We start from the raw sequence: 23,548 nt of genomic DNA on the forward strand, positions 1-23,548 counted from the left end.
TTTTCTACACCAAGACTGGCAGTCAAAATATCCTCATCCAATTAAAGATCAAGACACTGCTTCCTCTGCGCTATGTTGATATTCTCATGAAAATGCTCTTTTTGTTCAAAATTATCTTTTGTTTTGCTTATAATAGTGACGTGGACAGGAGGAAAGTTGTCCTCAAAAAGTTTTAAAATGCTCAAGATAAGGATGAAATGTTTAAAAATGGGGATGTAGGAGTTCCCGTCATGGCTCAGTAGTTAATGAACCTGACTAGCAACCATGAGGATGTAGGTTCCATCCCTGGCCTCCCTCAGTGGGTTGGGGATCCGGCGTTGCCGTGAGCTGTGGTGTAGGTTGCAGATGCAGCTCGGATCCTACATTGCTGTGGCTGAGGTGTAGGCCAGCAGCTACAGCTCCCGTTTGACTCCTAGCCTGGGAACCTCCATATGTGTCAGGTGTGGCCCTGAAAACACACAAAAAATAAAATAAAATAAAAAATAAAAATAAAAAATGGGGTATAAAGTGAGATATCTGCCAAAAATTATGTGGACTATAATGTTAATTATAAGTTCTATCCAAATACAACCTTTAACTTTACTTTTCCATTCATTTTTTGGTTATATCTACAACTTTCTCGTTGAAGAGAATTGTGGGTCTTAGATAGCAGGAAGTATGGAAAATAAAATATCAATGCAGCGCATGAAGTGACAGGAATGAAATCCACCAGATATGTGTGGTTGATGAGAAGCATTCTCAGAGAAACGAACTAGGCATTGCAGCTGCCACCCGCAAGTTCTCAACATCAAAAATAAATATACATCTTGAGTTTTAAGCAACTGTCTTCATACACACTCACAACACTGAATAAAACTCTCCTTCCTGGAAGAAAGGCGTATTGATCCTTTGGAGTCAGAACACAGTAATTTCGAAACAACAGTCTGCTATGTTAGCCCAGAACAGATACCTAATTAGAGTTCAAAGTCACAAACTTGGAGTTTCCGGTGTGGCTCAGCAATAACAAACCCACTGAGTATCTATGAGGATGACGGTTCCATCTCTGGCCTCGCCCAGTGTGTTGAGGATCCGGTGTTGCCATGAGCTGCGGTGTAAGTTGCAGACACAGATCGGCTCCGGTGTTGCTGTGGCCTAAGCTAGAAGCTGCAGCTGCGATTCGACCTCTAGCCTGGGAACTTCCATGTGCTGCAAGGGCAGCCCTAAAAAACAAACAAACAAAAAAAGTCACACTTGACTTGGCTTCTATCTGCTCCTTAGATTTTCATTTATTTTCTGTAAATTCTGGATCCAAACAAACAGTGCTTATATCTATTTTACTTTTTCTATTTTTCCTACGGACCTGATTCAATCAATTCTCAGCTCTTAAGTGCACAATTTTAGAGCGGACTTTATTCTGCTGAGAGCTTTTTTTTCCCCCTACAGCCAAAAGGAACGCTTTTTTTTCTGAGTATGTCCAAAGTTGTCCTTATTGCCATTTTACAGCTCTTTCTATGCCTTGACACTTTGATCTCTAGGAAAGAGAGCACGAAAATGCAAATACCAAGTCAGGGGCAATAACGCATTAGTATTCTTAAAAGTTCTCACCTGACCTATTTTTTAGAAGAAATTATATGTCTTTCGGTTGAAAACGTATAAACATTAAAGCTGTTAACTGTAAATTATAGAATATTATTAAATCGTTCTCATTTGGACTGATTACTAAGAGGAACACTTCAAATGACTTCAAGGTCTAAATTCGATAATATTACCCTAAGAACATAATATTCCATTTGTTTCGTTTTTGTATCACAACTAACCCAATAAAGCATCACGTAAGGGGCTTCAGGGATCTGGGTGAAACAGAGGAACAATTGTTTGAATTGCTGCTATTTTTACAATGAATGCTTCTACAGTAATTAAAACGATTGATTACCTTAGGTAGCTTAACACTCTCACACCTATAGTACCTAGTTTGTCTAGTTAGCAAGTCTTATTTTACAGACTCAAGTAATATTTTTAACATGAAGAACATTTTACTGAATTTAGAAATTGCTGCTAATTCACAACAATTATAAAGAAAATGAAGGCCAATGCTTCCATGATCAAATAATGCTGACACACGACAGCACAGCCCTTCACAGACTGTGCTAAGAAGCATCCAGGAGGATCTGGGCTGCCTGGGAAAAGGAGGAGCAAGAAAGAGGAGGAGAGCAGAGCCCAGCAGGTGGGTACCAGCCAGAAGGGGCAGGTCTTTCGAAGAGAGGATTTCATGGCTAAGGAGGTTTTTTTTTCTTTTTTGGTCTTTTTGCTATTTCTTGGGCCGCTTCTGCAGCATATGGAGGTTCCCAGGCTAGGGGTCCAATCGGAGCTGTAGCCACCGGCCTACACCAGAGCCACAGCAACGCGGGATTTGAGCCGCGTCTGCGACCTACACCACAGGGATCGAACTCGCAACCTCATGGTTCCTAGTCGGATTCGTTAACCACTGCGCCACGACGGGAACTCCCGGCTAAGGAGGTTTAAAAACCCCTAAGCTCAAGTTCCCATTGTGGCTCAGCGGTAACCCAACTAGTATCCCTGAGGACTTGGGTTTGATCCCTGGCCTCCCTCAGTGGGTTAAGGATCTGGCATTGCCAGGAGCTGTGGTGTATATCACAGACATGGCTCAGATCCTGCCTTGGCGTGGCTGTGGTATAGGCTGGCAGCTGCAGCCCTGATTTGACGCCTAGCCTAGGAACTTCCATCTGCTGTGTGTGCGGCCCTAAAAATCAAAATAATAATAATAATAACAATTATAATAAAAATCCCTAAGCTGCACCGAGAGCTGACCTGAATGTAATCACTTGCTCTACGAATGCTTTTTATCATCCCAACAAAAACAAATCATGATGTATTGTTCTAATTAATTAATTAGTTAATAAGTACAAGGTAATCGATAATTAATATATTCTCAATTAAATTCAATATAGGGTGTTAAAGATTCAGAAACATTCCTCTTCGGATGTCATCTATTAACTTTCCTGAACTCAAAGCAAACTACGATGAATAACATAGTTTTTCACATAGAAAAGGAAGGTATACTACATATTTAATTCCATACATAAAGTAAAAAAGTTTTTCGAGTTCCCTTCATGGAGCAGCAGAAGCGAATCCGACTAGAATCCAGGGTTTGATCCCTGGCCTCTCTCAGTGGGTTAAGGATCTGGTGGTGCTGTGGCTGTGGCACAGGCCAGCAGCTGTAGCTCTGATTTGACCCCTAGTCTGGGAACTTCCACAGAGTTTTTCACATATAAAAGGAAGAAAGGAAGGAAGACGTATTTAACTCCATATACAAAGTAAAAAGAGCCCAAATAGGAAAATTAACTTCATAGCATATTAAGATTATCAGTAACGTTTAAAATATCTGTGTTGCTAAAGTATTGTTTATATCACTTAACTAGTGATGATTCTCCTTTTAAAAGCAACAGACTTACATAGACAGAAAGTAGATTCGTTGGCTGAGAAGATGGGGCAATTGAAAAATGACAGGGGCTAAGAGGTGGGAGTTCTTTTGAGGGCAATGAAAATGTTCGAAAGTTGATTACGGCCGATGTTACCTAATGCTATGAGGACACAAAAAGTCACTGAATAATTCACTTTACATGGGCGAGCTGCATGGTATGCGAATTCTATCTCAATAAAGATGTTTACAAAAAGGACAGTTTTCAAAAAAGACGGTGTTTTTTTAAGACCTTTTACTTGTAAAATCAAAATGCATCTGACAGGCTACCACTACCTTTCCTTCTAATTGTAAACCACTTATATGAGGTATGCTTGACATATAAAAATCTGTACATATTTAGTGTATACAACCTGATGAGTTTGTAACACTAGCTCTCTCCCCTCCCCTTTTTTTTGCTTTTCTTTTAGGACCGCACCTGTGGCATATGGAGGTTCCCAGGCTAGGGGTCGAATTGGCGCTACAGCTGCTGGCCTACCCCACAGCCACAGCAAGACGGGATCCGAGCCACATCTGTGACCTACACCACAGCTCCCAACACTGGTGGATCCCTGATGCTCTGAGCCTGAGTGAGGCCAGGGCGAGAACCTGCATCCTCATGGATGCCAGTCATATTTCTTTCCGCTGCACCATGATGGGACTCGCAACACTACCGCTCTTAAAAGTGAATAAAATAAAGTGAAATACAGAAATGCCAAGGCAGCCAATAAGGCTGCTGTGAACATCCATGTACAGGTTTTTGCATGAATGTTAGTTCTCAGTTCTCTAGACCTCAGGTCCCTGGGTCGGATGAGAGCTGTACGCATATTTTTTACGAAATGGCAATGTTTTCCAGAGTGGCCAACCATATCGTTTTACTTTCCCATGAGCACGTGCAAGCAGTCAGTTTTTCTGCATTCTGGCTAGAATTCTGTGCTAGAATTTTTTTTTTTCTTTTTCCAGGGCCAGTCCTACGGCATATGGAGGTTCCCAGGCTAGGGGTCCAATCGGAGCTGTAGCCACTGGCCTACGCCAGAGCCACAGCAACGCGGGATCCGAGCCGCGTCTGCAACCTACACCACAGCTCACGGCAACGCCGGATCCTTAGCCCACTGAGCACGGGCAGGGACCGAACCCGCAACCTCATGGTTCCTAGTCAGATTCGTTAACCACTGCGCCACGACGGGAACTCCTAGAATATTTTTTTTAATGGCAGCCATTCTGAAAGGTGTGCAGTGCTATCTCATGGTGATTTTAATATGCATTTGCCCAGTGGTTAATGGATTTGAGTGTTTTTTCGTATGTTTAACTGCCAAGTGTATTCTTCACTTGTCGAAATCCCTCTTTCTGTTGTTTACCCACTGTGTGCCTGGCTTGCAGGTGGCTGCCTTCTCACTGTGACCTCACAGGGCCTTTCCTCTGTGCACAGGTGGAGACAGGGCTCTCTGGTGTCTCTTCATCTTCTTATAAGGACGTGAATCCAACCAGATTAGGGCCCCACCCTTCTGATACCATCTAACTTAAAATTATCTCCTGAAAGACCCCACTGCGGGGGTTAGAGTAGAGCTTCAAGTTTTGGGGGTGGTGAAACTATTCAGTTCATAACATCCATATTTTACCTGGACTGCTGCTGCTTTTTTCCTTGCTGAATTTTGAGAGGTCTTCATATATTCTAGACACTAGTCCTTTGTCAATTCTCAGCCCTCATCTTAACCTGTCAGCAATAATTAATGGTTGATCGTCCCCCTCTCTTTTGAAACATTTTCTTCATTTGGAGTCCAGGATACCAACTCTCTTTTGCCTTTCTCATTCTCGGTATAATCCTCAGTTTGCTTTCTTCTTCTTCAGCTCCTCATCCTACCACCGTGGGAATGCCCCAAGGCCCTGTCATCACACTACCCCACCCATAATAACTCCTGCCAGTCCATTTTGTGGCTTTAAACATGTTGATGCCTTAACAAATGCACGGCTGAAGCCTGGAACTCTCAAACTAACAACTCCACATCTCAATCTGAATGTCTAATAGCATCTCAACTTTCAGATGTTCAGCAGTGGAATTCTTTATATTCCTCTGCAACTCCTGCACCCCAGCGGCCGTCTTCTCTATAGCAATGAATCCCAGTTCTGTGCCTCTAATGGACGGTCGGACCAAACGCCTTGGTATCATTCTTGACTTCTTTTTGCCGTCTACATCAACCCATCTGCAAATGGGACTGCTTCTCTTTTTGAACTGTACACACGAGCATCACTGTGCCCATGGCTCAAGCCAACATAATCCCTCAGCCGTGGGTGATGTGGTCTCATAAACAGTCTCCTTCCTTCAGCCTGACCCTGTTCCGGCTCATTCAAGCCTAAGTGAGAGCACACAGCTCCTCTGCTCACAACTCCCTACTGTGTTCTATTCTGATTCAGGTAGAAGAAGAAAGACCTTTCAAAACCCTTCCACGATCTGACCACCAGGTTCCGCCCTCACGCATGCCATTCTCCCCTCTGCACATTCTGCTCCAAACACATGGACGGTGTTGCTGCTCCATCAGTGTATCAGCTACGGTCCCATCTCTGTGCAGGTACTCTGGCTTTTCCCGCTGGGTAAAGCACACCTTCGCAGTTCTCCACGTGCCCTTGCTCTCTTATTTCCTTCAGGTTTTTATTCAAATGCCACCTTTTTAGTGGGCACCTCCTAGCCATCCTATTTTAAATATCTGATCCCACCTCATTCCTGCCTCAGCTCTAGTGCCTTCACCCTACACACTAGTGTCTGTCATTCCATGTATTTCACTTATTTGTTGTCTCTCTCCCCTCCCACCAAGAGAACTTGAGCTCCAAGAAAGTAGATAGTATTTTCTATTTATTTTTGTCTACTTTGTTCCCTTCTCTCTCTCACCCTCGCTCTCTTTTTCTCTCTCTTCCTGTCACTTTCAACGTGGGGAAGAAAGTACAATGAATGGGCTCAATAAGTATTTCCTGTAGGCAATGCTAAGATTCGCTTTGTCATGGGAGCAATCAGAAAGCTTAGCGTCATCACTCCCAGTGTGGTGATATCATATGTATCCCACAAATATACTCAGATCTTTTGGTAAACAAGGGGAAAAAGGGAGGTCAAGAGAGAAGAAATAAAAGAGAGAAGACAGGAAAAAGAAGACGAAGAAGTTGGGGTAAAGAGGCGGAGAGACTTAAAAAAACTCAATAAAGGGAACCCAAGGAAAGAAAAGAAAGCCTAAGACCTAAAATGAAAAGAATTTCCTAATGGTGGAGGATGATCAGATAACAGTGGTGCTTGCAAAATTATATGATTATCTGTTAAAATGGAATTGATCCCGATTCTTTTAAATGGTTTATATGTAGTCTGCCAAATGGAACAGAACCCTGTCAAACGGAAGAGAAATTAGCCAAATCACTCGTCAATATCTTTTTCCAGTCTAAGAATACAACTTCTGCAAAGTTATTTATTGCCTACATGCACCTTTGATTGTTTAATGCATCCTGGGCAGCTGTGATTTCTCAGACAGCTGAACACGTCAATGCAGACAAAATGAAGAAACTCCTTTCAGTGACAAGATCTGAGAACAAGAAACTTAGACAATCTTTTCCAGCCATGGAAGTTTGGAGGGTGCCTTGATCTAGATGTAAAATCTCAACACAGTGAAATTAACTGAGAAGAAATATACATCATAAAATTGGTTGAAAAATTCAAATGCCAAAGAGTTTAAAATACCTCCTTGGTCAGATTAACAAGCTGAGGGCAGACATTCAGCTCATGCTTGTAATGCTTTAAATGGATTGTAAGATGCAGGTAGCCATTCCACCACACCGCATTCTATTTCAAGAAAAATGACACCAGCGCACAGCGAGGAGAGGCATCCTTGTTAAATTACTGACCTGTAAGAATAACTATTCCTTAAATTATTCAGTCAAAAAAGAAAATCAGGGAGTTCCCGTTGTGACTCAGTGGGTTAAGAACCTGACTAGTATCCATGAGGATGCAGGTTCAATCCCAGGTCTCGCTCAGTGGGCTAAGGGTGGCTGTCGAGCTGTGGTGGAGGTCACAGATGTGGCTTGGAGCTGGTGTTGCTGTGGCTGTGGTGTAGGCCAGCAGCTATAGCTCGGATTTGACCCCTAGCCTGGGATCTTCCATATACTGCAGAGGCAGCCTTAGAAAGACAAAAAAAAAAAAAAGCCAGGATTTCCTGCTGTGGTGCAATGGGATAGGTGGTGTCTTGGGTGTGAGTGCTAGGTTACAGGTTCCATTCCCGGCCCAGCACAGTGGGTTAAGGATCCGGCATTGCCGAAGTCGTGACTGTGGTTCTGATCTGATCCCTGGCCCAGGAATTCCAGGTGCTGCCAGGTGGCCAAAAAAAAAAAAAGCAAATCACCTCAAGCTGCAAAAGTCGGTTTGACCTCACCAATTTCCACAGCAACATTATCCCTAGAAGATAAAGGAGCAGTGTCCACAAGTTTCTGAGGGAAAGCAAAGGTATCCAGCTTACCTATGGTTAAGTATTAAGTATTAAGGCAAGAGGTAGACATTCTCAAATTTTAAAGAATTCTGAAAATAAAGCACATACAAAATTTTTTTCAGGGGGAATCAAAATAAATTATTACTTCATATTGAAATAGAGTCCACCAAAGGATATCTGGAAAAGCTATAACAGGTAAGGTTGATGGCACCTCTTAGAAGAGGCAGACAGAAGAGGATACTATGCACAAACTGCTGAAAAGTCACAAAATGTGACCCAAAAACATATGCCAATTTGTTTTTTTTTTGTTTTTTCTTTATTTTTTTGTCTTTTGGTCTTTTTAGGGCTGCACTCTCAGCATATGGAGGTTCCCAGGCCAGGGGTCAAATCAGAGCTGTAGCCGCCGGTCTACACCACAACCACAGCCACAGCAATGCGGTATCTGAGCCATGTCTGCCATCTACACCATAGCTCACGGCAATGCCGGATCCTTAACCCACTGAACGAGACCAGGGATCAAACCCACATCCTCATGGATGCTAGTCAGGTTCTCTAACCACTGAACCATGACGGGAACTCCTACACCAGTTTTTAAAAAGCTTAACCAGAGGGTTATATTATAACCCAGAAGTCCCACTCCTAGATGTATACTCATAAGAAGCATAAATATACATATATATATGTTCAAAAAAACACATGCATACATGGATGTTCAGAGCAGCGCTAATGATAACAGGTCAAAAGTGGTGCCAACCCAATGGCCAAGAACTGGTGAGTAGATAAACAAAATATGGTGTATCCATACAAAGGAATATTATTTTGTCCTAAAAAATAGTGACTATTTGATACAAGCTACAACATGGATAAATCTTAGCAACATCATACTAAGTGAAGCCAGTTACAAAGATCACATATTCTGTGTTTTCATCTATACGAAATGTCCAGAATAGGCAAGTCTACAGAGTTAAAAAGTAGATCCATGGTTGACAAGGGTTGGGGTAGGAGTGAGAGGAAAATGGGGAGTGTTTGCTCATGGGTGCAGGTTTCCTTATGGGCATGAAAATGTTCTAAAAGGGATTGCGGTGATGGTTGTACAACTCTGTGTAATAAGCGAAAATGATTGAATCAAATGATTAAATACACTAAAAGACCCTTAGATTGTACACTTGAAATATGTGAATTGAAGGGCACATGCATTATATCTTAATAAAGCTGTTACCAAAACATAACGTTTAAGGTTAATAAACCAGCCAACTTTGTCTTAGCGTACTGAGAAAACAAATATTTCCAAGCATGGGCCAACTCAGGAAATTCAACTCTCAGGAGTCTTGCTAGAGGAAAAAGAAAACTACAGAAAATTCAATTACCTGACAATGTAATACAAGAATAAAAAAATAAAAATAAAAATGAAAATCAGCAGTTCCCATCATGGCTCAGCAGTAATGAACCCAACCAGTATCCATGAGGATCTGGGTTCGATCCCTGGCTTTGCTCAGTGGGTTAAGGATCTGGTGTTGCCGTGAGCTGTGGTGTAGGTCGCAGACATAGCTCAGATCCCTTATTGCTGTGGCTCTGGCGTAGACCAACAGCTGCAGCTCAGATTCGACCACCAGCCTGGGAACCTCCATACACCACTGATGCAGCCCTAAAAAGCAAAAAATAAAATAAAAATGAAAATAAAAATAATTCAAGAAGAAAGAGGTTCTGGTGATAGGACCAGTAGTTAGCATCCAGAAATAAACAACTAGGAGTTCCCGTCGTGGCGCAGTGGTTAACAAATCCGACTAGAACCATGAGGTTGCGGGTTCAATCCCTGGCCTTGCTCAGTGGGTTAAGGATCCAGCATTGGTGTGAGCTGTGGTGTAGGTTGCAGACATGGCTCGGATCCCACGTTGCGGTGGCTCTGGCGTAAGCTGGTGGCTGCAGCTCCGATTCAACGCCTAGCCTGGGAATCTCCATATGCCAAGAAAGCGGCCCTAGAAAAGGCAAAAAGACAAAAATAAATAAATAAATAAAATAAACAACTATACAACCCTAACCCTAACCTAACCCTAACCCTAACCAATTGTAAAAATAAATTATACATATAATAGCATTACAAAATAAGCAACTATACAAATAACAGCAAAAATAAACAACTCTACAAATAACAGCATAACCAGCAAAAACTGGGTTGGAGCGGGGGAAAAAAGTCGGGGACAGATGTGTGTTCATTTTCCCATTTTTCAGAATAGGTCGATGCTATCTAAAATTTTAAAATGACTTAACCTAAAATCTGGTGACTATAACCTTTTAAATTTTTACAATCTTTTTTTTTAAGTTGAGCAAAATCATGCAAGTTGATTGTATATTTATTAGATCTATAAATAATACAAAGCAATCCCTATGGCTTCAATTTGGTTTCTTCTTGCACTGTCAATTCCAGTTAATAACGGTTTGCAATTTTATTTTCAAATCTATTCTTCTGTCTAGAACAGTGCTTCGTAACCTGGGGCTATTCTGTTCCCAGGGGACATGTGGCAATTTCCGGAGACCTCTCTGGTTGTCATAAGCAGGGAGGGTGCTCCTGGCAGGTAGGGGCCAGGGATACTGCTCATGGCTCTACAGTGCCCAGGACAGCCCCCGACCACCACAGGGAATTGCCCAGCCCAAGGGTCAAAAGCGCCAGAATTGGGAACCCCTGTACTAGAGAGATTTAGAAATGTCTGGAATAATGTCACCGGAATTAATCATTTCTGAGTTGAGTGACGCTTAGTGAGTACCACAGTCTTTTCTTCAACATTTCTGTACATTTTAAAATTTTACAATGATTTCATAATTTCATATCAATTGTCATTAATACTTTCTGTTTCATTTTGCCCTTTTACGGCTGCATATGGAACTTCCCTGGCTCAGGGTCCAATCAGAGCTGCAGCACAGCCACTGCAACACGGGATCCGAGCTGCCTCTGCAACCTACACCACAGCTCTTGGCAATGCCAGACCCTTAATCCACTAAGCAAAGCCAGGAATCAAACTGGCATCCTCATGGATACTAGTTGGGTTCACTACCACTCAGCCACACCGGAAACTCCATATACTTAATACTGAAAACAATGAATGAAGTTAAATACGTCTATAATCTTGTCACAAAAGAATATTATTGTAGTCCTGAGAATTATCAGGATTTCCAGTCTCAGAAACATGGAACTCTTTTGAAAGTATCAGAAAGAATGTTTGTTCCCCCACATTTGGGAAGTTTCTTGAATATCAACTACTGTTAACAATATAAATCTTTTCAAAGCAACAGAAAACAAAACCATGCAAAATAAGTCAGGAAATATTTTTCTCCAAGAAGCAGACAGTATTTCAGTTGTACAAAGGTACTGTAATACTAAAAGAGTGAAAATCAAAAGTATTAAGTAAAATCCCATGCTTATTGGAAGGCATTTTCACTGCCCAAAAGCCCAATGTACACATGAGAAATAGCTCAGGGTGGAGACGTCCTCTGTAGTATGTGATTTAAAAAAAAAATCAGAATACGTCTTTCAAAATATAATCTAAACTTCCTTAATTAAAAGACTATATTTGCATATCATTTAATTGCTTATACAATCATAAACTTATTCCAGTGTCTCACGAGTAATTCACAGGCTATAGTTTTCTCGAGCTGTATATGATGGATCATTCTCATTCTTTCATAAACTGTTACTTATTGATTATCTTTCATGTAATAGGTAATGGACTAGGTGCCAGGAACGCAATAATAAATGAGCAATGGCGCTGCTCTTGAGAGGCTCAAAAATAATTAAAAGCCAGTACGAGAGGTCTATCTTTGTAATTTACTCAACATTCTTTGAAAGTCTAGGATTAAGTCCTCCAGAGACCTGTGGAAGCCTTCATGGAGGAAGGCTGTGATATGAGTGTGAAAGCTTTCAGCAAAAGGATCAGGGGTATTTTGCAGATGAAGCAAAGCAAGCACGTGAATAGGAAATGGAGCCAGATGCCATCGGTGGTTGATGCATTTTCTTTGAACTACAGGACCTGCAGAAGTAGGGGAAGGTCCATTTATATCTTCCTGCTTAATGTCAAAAACATTTAACCCTGGGGTCAATACTAGACTTCTGTTCCTTCTTCTTAGTGTGTAGGGAGACTTCTGAAGATAATCAGACTATAGCTGGCACACTCTTCAGATCATTTTTTTTTTTTTGGTCTTTTTAGGGCCACACCCACAGCATATGGAAGTTCTCAGGCTAGGGGTCTAATTGGAGCTGCAGCTGCCAGCCTGTGCCACAGCCACAGCAATGCAGGATCCGGGCCACGTCCGTGACCTACACCACAGCTCACGGCAATGCTGGATCCTTAACCCACTGAGCAAGGCCAGGGATTGAACTCTTGTCCTCATGGATACCAGTCGGGTTCGTTACCACTGAGCCATGACCAGAGCTCCCTTCGTCAGGTAATTTTTATTGCATGTGGAAGTTGAGGAGTGACTGATCTAGAAGACTTCCGATGGTACCTCACAAATGCCATTCCCACTGCTCCCGGGACAGTGAGTAGAAAATATATGCATGGGCCCTCTTCCTTATAACGTTTCCACTAACTGTAAACCCAGATGTCTTCTGGGATTCTTTCCTTCGACCCTTTGCCTCCAAAGTTAATACAAGGCTGAAAAATATTCAGTAGGATCCTAGGAGTAGCCTGGGAGACTTTCTATGTTACTAAAGACTTCACTAGTTTTTACATTTTATGAGTTTACTTCTGGTATTTCTTTAATGACTGAAATTATTTTATTTTTATGTTTTTGTCTTTTCTAGGGCCGCACTTGCGGCATATGGAGGTTCCAGGCTGGGGTCTAATCGGAGGTATAGCTGCTGGCTTACACCACAGCCACAGCAACACAGGATCCAAGCTGTGTCTGCGACCTACACCACAGCTCACGGCAACGCCGGATCCTTAGCCCACTGAGCAAGGCCAGGGATCGAACCCGAAACCTCAGGTTCCTAGTCGGATTCATTAACCACTGAGCCACGACGGGAACTCCAAATGACCTAAATTTGAAAAGGAAGCAACCTTCATTCTTGGCAAAAGAAACGAACAAATGAAAAACCACACGATCCTGGAAAGGGATGATGATCACAGGGGAGGTTGGCACGTGCAGGGGTAGGAATATATGAGAAATGTCTGTACTCTCCTCTCGATTTCATTAGAAACCTAAAACTATTTAAAAATAGTCTTTAAGGAGTTCCCATGGCGGCTTAGCAGAAACCAATCTGACTAGCATCCATGAGGACGCAGGTTCAGTCCCTGGCCTCACTCAGTGGGTGAAGGATTGGGTGTTGCTGTGAGCTGTGGTGTAGGTCGCAGATGCGGCTCAGATGCCGCATTGCTGGGGCTGTGGTGCAGGCCCGTGGGTACAGCTCTGACTCAACCTCTAGCCTGGGAACCTCCATATGCTGCAGGTGCAGCCCAAAAAAAGACAAAAAAAGACAAAAAAAAAAAAAAAAAAAAAACAACAACAACAGTCTTTAAAAATGAAGCAACAATACCTATTCAAACTATCTTTTCGTTCCCAGTTTGCCTAGTTTTACTCATAAATAGGATGCTAAATTCTACCATTTACTTTTCACATATTTTTCAAAAAATTTATTTCCCTATTCATAAATAATTTCTTTAACATTAGCCATGTTTAGAATGTTTTATAGAGACGGTGCAACTTTAAAGGGAACTTTATCGTTCCTCTGTTCTGTGCCCTCAGTAAACACCTAAGGATGTTATCTATGACTTTTGGCATTAAACAATAACAGTAACACTAACTTTTATACCCATCGATATTTTTAACACCGAAACGAAGGATTTGGAATGAGGGGCCAGTTCAGGTTTGGTACCTGTAGGTCTCACTCATTTTTACTTATTGGTCTTGCTTTCTCTGCCTTCTTTTCTAGAAAAACATGGGTAGGGAGAAAAATATCAACCTCTCTCATGTGTGTGCTAAAACCAAAATATTATTTTTAAATAAAATGTTCATCTTTCGTTTTTCTGCTCAAAGAAAATCTAACAATTCCATATCTCATTGAAGGGAACCCACATTCTCAGGGTCTCAACAAATGGTGCTATCGGCTTTAGTTCGGTCAGAAAGCTGAGGTCATCCTCTGACCTTTGCACCCCCACTCCCCTCCACGTCATACTGAATTTACCTCCTTATCTCAGCCCTTTACTTGGGCCCCATGCCAACCATTGCCTAGCTCAAGCCGTCATCATTTTTCCTTGTCCCAGTCAAAGGTCATGTGGCTGGTCTTTATGTGTCTAACTGATCTACCTGCTTTCAGCTGGAGTCTGAGGATTAAGCTTGTGCTCAGTCTTAAGTGATTCCAGTCCTAGGTAGTGCTCCAGCCCTAATGCCTTCAGGAATACATCCACATAACTGTCCTCCGCTAATGAGGCTGACTGTGCATGATCCCGTATCTAGAAGCCCCACATCTGCCCAGTCTCTGTCCCTTGGAAAGGAGGACCACCAACCATGCCTAGGTCACTGCACCTTTAGGGGCGCAAGTTGCTCCTACAGAGAAAAGAGGGCAGTCATTACACTCTAGCCACTGCTCTTCTGACTGAGAACATTTAACAAGGGCCCTTCATGCAGAAAATGTTCTATGCTTTCCTGGGAGGATGAGTCTCATCCCTAAAGCAGATGTAGGGGACAAGAAGGCCAAGGCAAGCTCTCAGGGACTGTTTCATTAATAAGTCAGAGGCTAATTACCAGGTCTCTAAATACCCAATTTATAAATCTTTATTCCTAAAGCCATTATCCTCCCCCCTGCCTGCCCATCATTGCAGAAGGTTTTTTGTTTTGTTTCTGTTTTGTGTTTAGACTATACTGTAGTTCTGCTTTTCTTTTTCTAAAAGCATAGTTGATTTACAGTATTGAGCCAATTTCTGCTGTACCGCAAAGTGACCCAGTCACACATATAATCCATTCCCTTTCTTATATTATCTTCCATTATGTTCTATCCCAAGACACTGGATATAGTTCCCTGCGCTGTACAGTCGGACCTCATTGCCTATCCATTCTAAATATAATAGTTTGCATCTACCAACCCCAACCTCCCAGTCCATCCTGCTCTCCCCCAAGCTCAGAAACCACAAATCTGTGCCCTATGTCTGGTCACAGAGGTTTAAAGCTCCAGTTTTTCAGCCTCACAGTGTTGACTTTTTGGACCAGAAGATTCCCTGTGGTGGACAGCTGTCTTGTGCACTATAGGACACTTATAGCATTTCGGGCCTTCCCCTCTAGATACCAGTAGCATTCAAACCCCCCACCATTGTGACAGCCGAACATGTCTCTATATAGGGCCAAATGTCCACTGAGGGGGCAAAATCACCTTGGACGGAGACTCACTGCTCTAAAAAGATGCTATGTGCTTAAATTCATGATAGAAAGTTCGCAAGAAAGAACCCCTAAGGGACAGCGTTGGTAATGACCAGAGTCAAAGCAGAACAACTCCCCAGAGATTGCGGCCAATGGACTAAGGGGCCTGGGGGAAGCCAGCCTGAGCCCCGAAGGGTTAAGAGCAGAGCCAGCAGTGCAGTGCTCATGTGATGCATTGAACAATTTCTCCGCAGTCAAGCAAAATCCCTGCACTCCTCTGGATGCATCTGCGTTTACAACCTCATCTCTTTGCACATAACTTTTCTCTCCATGAAATATCCTATGTCATCTTCATAGGCCCACTGGCAGAACAGGAAGTAGAAATGATAAAGATTAGGGGTGGTAGGTATCACAGCAGACTGTCTTTTTTACAATGTATATGTACACTTTTATAGGCCAGGATCGTCTTGGCTTTTTAACTAAGCAACTGCTGCTGTGTATCTCCATAAATCCAATGCATTCTCAAATCACCTCTTTCACTATTGAGCTCCTAGAATAAAATTTTATTTTAGGATATACTTTTTTTTTTTTTGCCCTTTGAGGGCCACACACACAGCATATCGAAATTCCCAGGCTAGGAGCTACAGCTGCCGGCCTATACCACATCCGCAATAACTCGGGATTCGAGCCACATCTGCGACCTACACCGCAGCTCATGTTCACGCCAGCTCCCCGACCCACTGAGCGAGGCCAGGGATTGAACCCACATCCTAGGAATACTAGTCTGATTTGTTTCTGCTAAGCCACAACGGGAACTCCTATTTTAGGATCTACTTTTAATAGGAATAAATATTTCTTCTTTCTGCATTTTAAGTTCTATAAATAACCATAAATAATTAATGCATCAGTCTCTAGCCTGACTTCAGAGAGGTTCAGAATGGATACACATGCTCATTTCATTTCCTGTTGAAAATATGTATCACCTGTGAAATGATAGTTTAATTCAAAAATTCCAGTTTAGAGTGCTAATACACCGAATATACAAAACAGCATGTCCCATTGATTTCAAGTAAACACACACACACACAAACTGGAAAAAAAAATGAGATTAAAAGTTGAAGTATGTTTGATTAAACTGACATTCGATTCTACTGATGTTCTAATTTCACCCCAGGCCCAACAGGGGGAAAACTCACCCCACAGTCTTAATCATTTTATACAGCACCGAGGCTCTTCTATGCGGATAGTGGCATGTAGAAATTTAGGCGGGATTTTATAAACCGATTGAAGCAACATGCTTAGTGGACTTAACAAGGTTTGCCGTCACAGCATCTACTCCAGAACTTTGCCCGTTAGAGGGGCATTTTGTTTGTGGACTGACTTCAGGAATTCTGTCACACACTGCGTTTGAGTTTGCCCCAGAGACGTCAGATTCATTGTTATATGCTAGAAATCGGTTCTTAAGTGACATTGCTTTCCTCAGACACATGCATGTCACCACCACTTACTGTCTCCCCGGCAGAGCAGAGGCCCGAGTTTATAAGCGGCTTCGGAATGCGGTCGATGGGTATCTGTGATCACAATCTTAGTCACAGGCAGATGTTCTTTATAAGAAAGGAATCCCGTGTCATTGGTCCTAAAAAAACAGGAACAACAACATGATTCTTAAAATTATTCTGATTAACATAATTAGAAAGGGAACAATAGTCCTTATTGCGTTTCAAAGCCAAGATGCTCTGAGCTAAATCTGCACACACAAAAGCGTCGGGATGAAATGGCCCATGCCAGCATGGAAAAATAGGGCAACATTTAAGTATCTCTCGGGGAAAGGTTTTTTTTTTTTTTTTTTTTTTTTTCTAATGGCCACACTCAGGGCATATGGAAGTTCTCGGGCCAGGGATCAAATATGAGCCACAGTTTCAATCCATGCCACAGCTGCGGCAACACCACACAGCAGGAAGTCCGGATGGAATATTTTAAAATTCAGTTGGCTGTTTTCTACATTTGGATGAGAGGGTAAATCCATTGCCATGTAGTGTAATGATTAGCATTGTGTTTGTAGATCTACCGTTTTGGTGTTTGTTTATTTTTCCCCCCAGGGTATCTTCTATTTCTGTTTCCCCTTTCCTGCTTCCTCTTGGTTTATTCCATTTTTTTTTTTTTTGCATTCAACTTTGTTTTTTTCCTCACTCTAGCTACATGCCTGCGCATTGTATTTTAATATTGGCTTTATGGATTTCAAAATGCACCCTTAATTCATCACAGTCTACTTAGATTTTATGTTGTATTACTTAATATAAAATGTCAGAAGCTTCCTACAGGATAATTTTTAATGCCCTTCCCTACACACACACCTGTTCTTTGTACCATGGTTGTAATGTATATTAAATCCAGATGTTACAAGTTTATAATACAATTAAAGAGTGAATTTTAACTTGTTTAATCAAGAGAAGAATTTAGACACTGGCTTTTACATTTACTGGCACATTCAGGATTTCCAGCGCTCGTCATTCCTTCCTGAAGATCTGCGTTTTCTTCCAGTGTTAGTTCTCTTTAGCCTTAAGAATTTCCATCAGCATTTCTTTTCTTTTCTTTTCTTTTTTTCCTTTTTGCTTTTTAGGGCTGCACCTGTGGTATGTGGAAGTTCTATACCGGGGGTCGAATCGGGAGCTACAGCTGCTGGCCTTCGCCACAGCCCTGGCATCGCCAGATGGTTCACCCACTGAGGGAAGCCAGGGATCGAACCCACATCCTCCTGGATACTAGTTGGATTCATTTCCACTGAGCCACAAGGGGAACTCTTTCTTCTTTTTTTCCTTTTTGCCATCAGCATTTCTTTCTTTTCCCTTTTTTTCTTTTTTTTGTCGTTTCTAGGGCCGCACTTGCGGCATATGGAAGTTCCAGGCTAGGGGTCTAATGGGAGCTACAGCCACCGGCCTATGCCACAGCCGAAGCAATGCTGAATCCAAGCTGCATCTGTGACCTACACCACAGCTCATAGCAACACCGGATCCTTAACCCATTGAGCAAGGCCAGGGATCAAACCCGCAACCTCATGGTTACTAGTCAGATTCGTTAACCACTGCACCACGATGGGAACTCCCCTGTCAGCATTTCTTATAGTACAGCTCTGATGACAACAAATTCTCTCAGCAATTCTTTAATCCAATCAGGACTTTTTATCTTTACTTGTGCAATGTCTTTCCATCCTTTATAGAATTCAAGACTGACAGTGCTTCCTCTTTCAGCACATTAAAGATATCATTCCATTGTCCTCTGATCTGTGCTTCTGAAGAGGCAGATGTGTCCTTATTCTGTGTATGGAATGGACTGCTCCAGATTCACCCAACGTGGCTACTTTCCGAACATTCATCTTTATCACTGGTTTTTAGCAATTTGAACAATAAGCCAACGTGTGCTCTTCTCCAGTTTTTATTCTGCTTGAGATCTTCTGAGTTTCTGGAATCTGTACATTAAAGTCATATTAGTGAGATACAGCATAATACATTATCCCAAAATGGGGTGACTTAAAAAAAAAACACCTTTTATGATCCATGATTCTTCTGATTTATGATCCTTTGGCTCAGGGTCTCTCCCAAGGCTACAATCAAATGTTGGCAAGGACTCCAGTCAACTCAGCATTTGAGTGGGGCAGGATCTGCTTCTAGGCTCACTCAGGCACCTGCTGGCAGTACTCTACTCCTTACTGGTTGTTGACTGAGGCCCTCAGTTACTCACTGGCTAAAGGCCACCCTCCCTTCTTTGTCCTCAAGAGCTCGCAACATGGCAGACTGCTTTATCAAAACAAGAAGACTAGAAGAGGCAGAGAGAGTTTCGAGCAAGTGAGAAGTCACAGTCTTTTGTAACCTCGTCACCTTTACCACAGTCACTTCTTTAAAAGCAAGTCACAAGGTCCATGCAACACATAAGAGAAGGAAATTACACAACAGCATGAATAACAGGCAGTGTGGTTAATCGGGAGCCAGCCACCTTGGAGTCTTGCTTCCAGAGATGTTGATTAAACAAATGTGAGAAATTTTCAGCCATCATTTCATCAAAAACGTTTTGGCCTCATTTTATTTCCTATCTCTCTGGGACTCTAATTTCTTGCCTGTTAAATCATTGATATTTTCCCACAAGCCACAAAGGGTCGGTTAATTATTCTCTCAATCTTTTCTTTTCCTGTGTTCTTCAGATTCAATGATTTCTATTGATCCATCTTCAGATTCATCAAAGATTTGTTCTGCTGTCTCCTGTAAGAGTTGAAGTCTATGCAGTGAACATTTTACTTCGGATGTTGTATTTTCCAATTCTGAAATTTGTAGGTGCTTCTTTCATAAAGTTCTCATTTATCTGCTGAGAATACCCTCTGTTCACCTGGGATTATTTTTATCTTTATCTTTTGTCTTTTTTTTTTTGTTGTTGTTGTTGTTGCTACTTCTTGGGCCGCTCCCACGGCATATGGAGGTTCCCAGGCTAGGGGTTGAATCGGAGCTGTAGCCACCGGCCTACGCCAGAGCCACAGCAACGCGGGATCCAAGCCACGTCTGCAACCTACACCACAGCTCACGGCAACGCCGGATCATTAACCCACTGAGCAAGGGCAGGGATCGAACCCGCAACCTCACGGTTCCTAGTCGGATTCGTTAACCACTGCGCCACGACGGGAACTCCTATTTTTATCTTTAATTCTTCACATGTTGCTTTAAAGTTTCTACCTGCTAGTCAAACACCAGTATCCCAGGGTTTGCTGCTAATGGCTATTTTAACTTTCCTTCTTTTTTTATTTTTATTTATTATTTATTTATTTATTCATTTATTTTTAGGGCCACACCCGAGTCATATGGACATTCCAAGGCTAGGGGTTGAATCAGAGCTGTAGCCGCCAGCCTACACCACAGCCACAGCAATGCCAGATTCTAGCCGCATCTGCAACCTACACCACAGCTCGCGGCAACGCAGGATCCTTAACCAACTGACCAAGAACCTGAATCGTCATGGACACTAGTCAGATTCATTTCCACTGTGCCAGGACAGGAATTCCTACTTTTACTTTCTCGCTTTGGATCAAAGTTTGCTCTATTTTGGCATAAACACTAATTGTTATAAAGTTCTGGATATTATGGGTGATCCACTGGAGAGAGTTGATTCTGTTATCCTTCTCTGAAGATTGTTTCACAGGCAGTTGCATCACAACCTCATCACAAGGATGGGCTAAGGACCTAACACAAGGTTGTGATAAAGGAGGCTTGGTTTTATCCACCATAGAGCTGGACCTGAGTCAATTCCATTCTCAGTTTTCAATCATACTCAGCTGTGAAACACAGTCTTTGCTATAAAGACACGGACCTTCTCGCATTTGGAAAGCTGACGGCTCTACAAAGCTCATCTTGATTCATGAGACTAAAACTCCAAATTTGAGCTGGTGAAATCTCTGGGTGGCCTCTTCAGTCTTCTAGCTGCCCCTCTCTGCTGGGTTCCAAAGTACCTTCCCTGCGCAGGTGCAGCTCAGGGGTCAGAAGGGCAGTTGATAAAACCCACAAGTGGTTTTCTCCTTTCTGACATGTTCAGAAGTCAATTTCTAGTCATTCTGGCAGCTTCAAATGACCTTTCCTCTGACACCCCAGCCAAAAAAAAAAAAAAAAAATTTAGTGTTCCTTTTTTTTTTTTTTTAACTTTTTAAGGCCCCACCTTAGGCATATGGAGGTTCTCAGGCTAGGGGTCAAATTGAAGCTGCAGCTGCCAGCCTACACCACAGCCACTTAGAAGAATATTTCCAGCCTGCTCTCCAAATCGCTAAACATTAGAGATGTCCTTTATCAAAATATGATAGCAGTTCCCCTTGTGGCTCAGCAAATTAAGAACCCGACTCGTATCAATTAGGATGCAAGTTTGATCCATGGCCTCTCTCAGTGGGTTGGGGGGATCCACCGATGCCATGGAGCTGTGGTGTAGGTCTCGGATATGGCTTGGATCTGTGCGGCTGGGGCTGTGGCATACACTGGCAGCTGTAGCTCCTTCGACCCCCAATCTGGGAACGTCCATCTGCTAAACATGTGACTGACGAAAGAAAAAAAAATAGGCTTGATTTGAATAAGGAAATCACCATTCATTCCGGTCAGCATCACAGTTGCAGGAATACTGGGAGTCAATGCAGTTCCCCTCTAGTCCACAAGCACATTTTTGAAGATCAGGCAGAGAACCTCCCCAGTAAGTCTGTGTTTTGTTGGTTCTTCCAACCCACCAACTCAGAGGGGTTCCATCTGAAAGACAAAGGGGAGAGATGTGACAGTTGCTTTCTACCCCAATGCCTTCCAGGCCAGTATAATTCCCTTCCTTCCCAAATCATTAAAAAGGATAAAAGGAGAAAGAGAGAGCAAGATTGATTGGGTGTAGTAATAGTCCCTACACTGTAACGGATGGCATTTCCTTAAGAAACCTTTTTTTTTTCTGATATTTCATTACTTAAGCTTAAATGATTGATATATTTTTCTTGGAATAGAAAAGAAACCAGCAGTTTCTGTTTAATTCACGCATAAGAGTAAAAAGAAAAATGTGTTGAGAGCAGTTCACATATGCAATTTCCTTAAAAATAATTTTTGAAACAAGGCATCAAATTATAAATCATAGTAATTAACATCTCAGAAACAAAATTGATTTGAGGTCATGAAATGCCCATTAAAACATTATGAAATGCTCTGTAAAGTCAGTGATTTATCTCAATATATGTACTGGCTAAAAACAAACCAGCTGTTTATTCAACATTAGGCATGGTATGGCACTCTCTTGTATGATTTAAGATATATTGGGAAGCATGTATTTTTTTCTTCCATTTACTGGTGTGGCCACATATTTAGAGACTATAGAAATAACACTGAAAAATCTTTATGCCCGAAGCCAATACGACACTCAAACACCAAATTTCCCTTACAAATGCATTTCTTTCTCCAATGAAATGTTCAGCTACCAGTCCCTTCACAGAGCTCAGACTAAACATGATGCTGAGGAATGAGAGCAAAGAATAGACACAGTGTTTAGACGCGGCATGCAGGCAATCCGTCTTAGGGAAAAACAAGTTAGAGCGAAAAAATCAGTCACTTGAGAATCAGGGCATGAGCGGAAGGTAACATTGAATCAGCTCCTCACAGATGCTTGATCATTTTTCCACTGATCTTCAGAACTTTTAAATTGTTATTGGCCCTACTTTTACTAATTTCTCCTTTAAAATTGCCAGGGCTCATAAATACTTTCTACTAGGTCAGACCTCTGCTAACACAGGCAGCCTTGCTGCCAGCATTACTGTATGTTCCTGCCCACTGTGCTAAGAAAACAAGTTACTGGAAGCTTGTGTTGTGCATTAATTAATATCAAGAATCTTCTTCTTCTTTAACTGCATGATTAACTCATCAACTGAAGGCAGAAAACCTTCTTGAAACACTTCATAGAGCTATTTCAACATACTGCTTAAAACACTGTTATGTTCATAGATTTTAAAAAAGAAATCATAATTCCTAAATGCTGAATAATATTTTCACATCTAAATTTGCTATCTTCCCTACAAAATAGCAACCACTTTATGTTTTAAAGGTACCGAATACCTTCGGTATTCCTTCAGGATGTTTCGAAGTGTCCTGAAGAATTTACATTCATGTAAGTAAGAAGAAAATGATGAGGAATTTTTTAAAGTTGAAATTAAAATGATAAAATATCAGAGATCAGTTAAATCCCTATAGTTAAAATCCCAAATAACTTTTCTTTTTTTTTTGTCTTTTTGCCTTTTCTAGGGCCGCTCCCCTGGCATATGGAGATTCCCAGGGTAGGAGTCTAATCTGAGCTGTAGCCGCCGGCCAACACCACAGCCACAGCCACAGCCACAGCCACAGCCACAGCCACACCAGGTCCGAGCCATGTCTGTGACCTACACCACAATTCACGGCAACGCCGAATCCTTAACCCACTGAGCAAGGCCAGGGATCGAACCCGCAACCTCATGGTTCCTAGTCGGATTCATTAACCACTAAGCCACGATGGGAACTCCCCAAAAAGCTTGTGTATTCAGGCTGATCATCCTTCTAGGATGCTGAGTTACAGATCCATGGCTTGCTGAAAATGTATTTTCATACGTATTTCATTTCATTCATCCACAACTACGGCACCAACACTACTTGAACTGCTACATTTTCAAGATCTAAAACTGTAAAATTAACTTGTGTGACACTACCTTCCTGATCTTCCCCATCTATTTCTTGCTGTCATCTCAAAAGCTAAATTGTTCCCTCTTTTCTTTTCT

General features: G+C 42.0%; 1 protein-coding gene across 5 annotated transcripts in view; it reads right to left on the minus strand.

The window, feature by feature from the left end:
- CNTNAP4 (contactin associated protein family member 4) overlaps positions 1-23,548 on the minus strand; it is a 278,799-nt gene that overhangs the window by 45,575 nt on the left and 209,676 nt on the right. For all 5 annotated transcript variants that reach the window (XR_014805402.1, XM_084959528.1, XM_021097086.2 and 2 more), the window contains 2 exons: positions 21,365-21,521; positions 16,767-16,894 (listed from right to left, as the gene is read on the minus strand). Coding sequence is in view for 4 of the 5 variants with exons in the window: in XM_084959528.1 (XP_084815654.1) it covers positions 16,767-16,894; positions 21,365-21,521 (285 nt within the window). In the remaining variant the exon portion in view is untranslated. The remainder of the gene's footprint in view (positions 1-16,766; positions 16,895-21,364; positions 21,522-23,548) is intronic.

The sequence above is a fragment of the Sus scrofa genome, chromosome 6, assembly GCF_054392235.1.
Source record: "Sus scrofa isolate SSC_HxYL_T2T_F1_AM1 chromosome 6, Sscrofa_HxYL_maternal_Yorkshire_Landrace_v2.0, whole genome shotgun sequence".
In the NCBI taxonomy this organism is placed as follows: Eukaryota; Metazoa; Chordata; class Mammalia; order Artiodactyla; family Suidae; genus Sus; species Sus scrofa.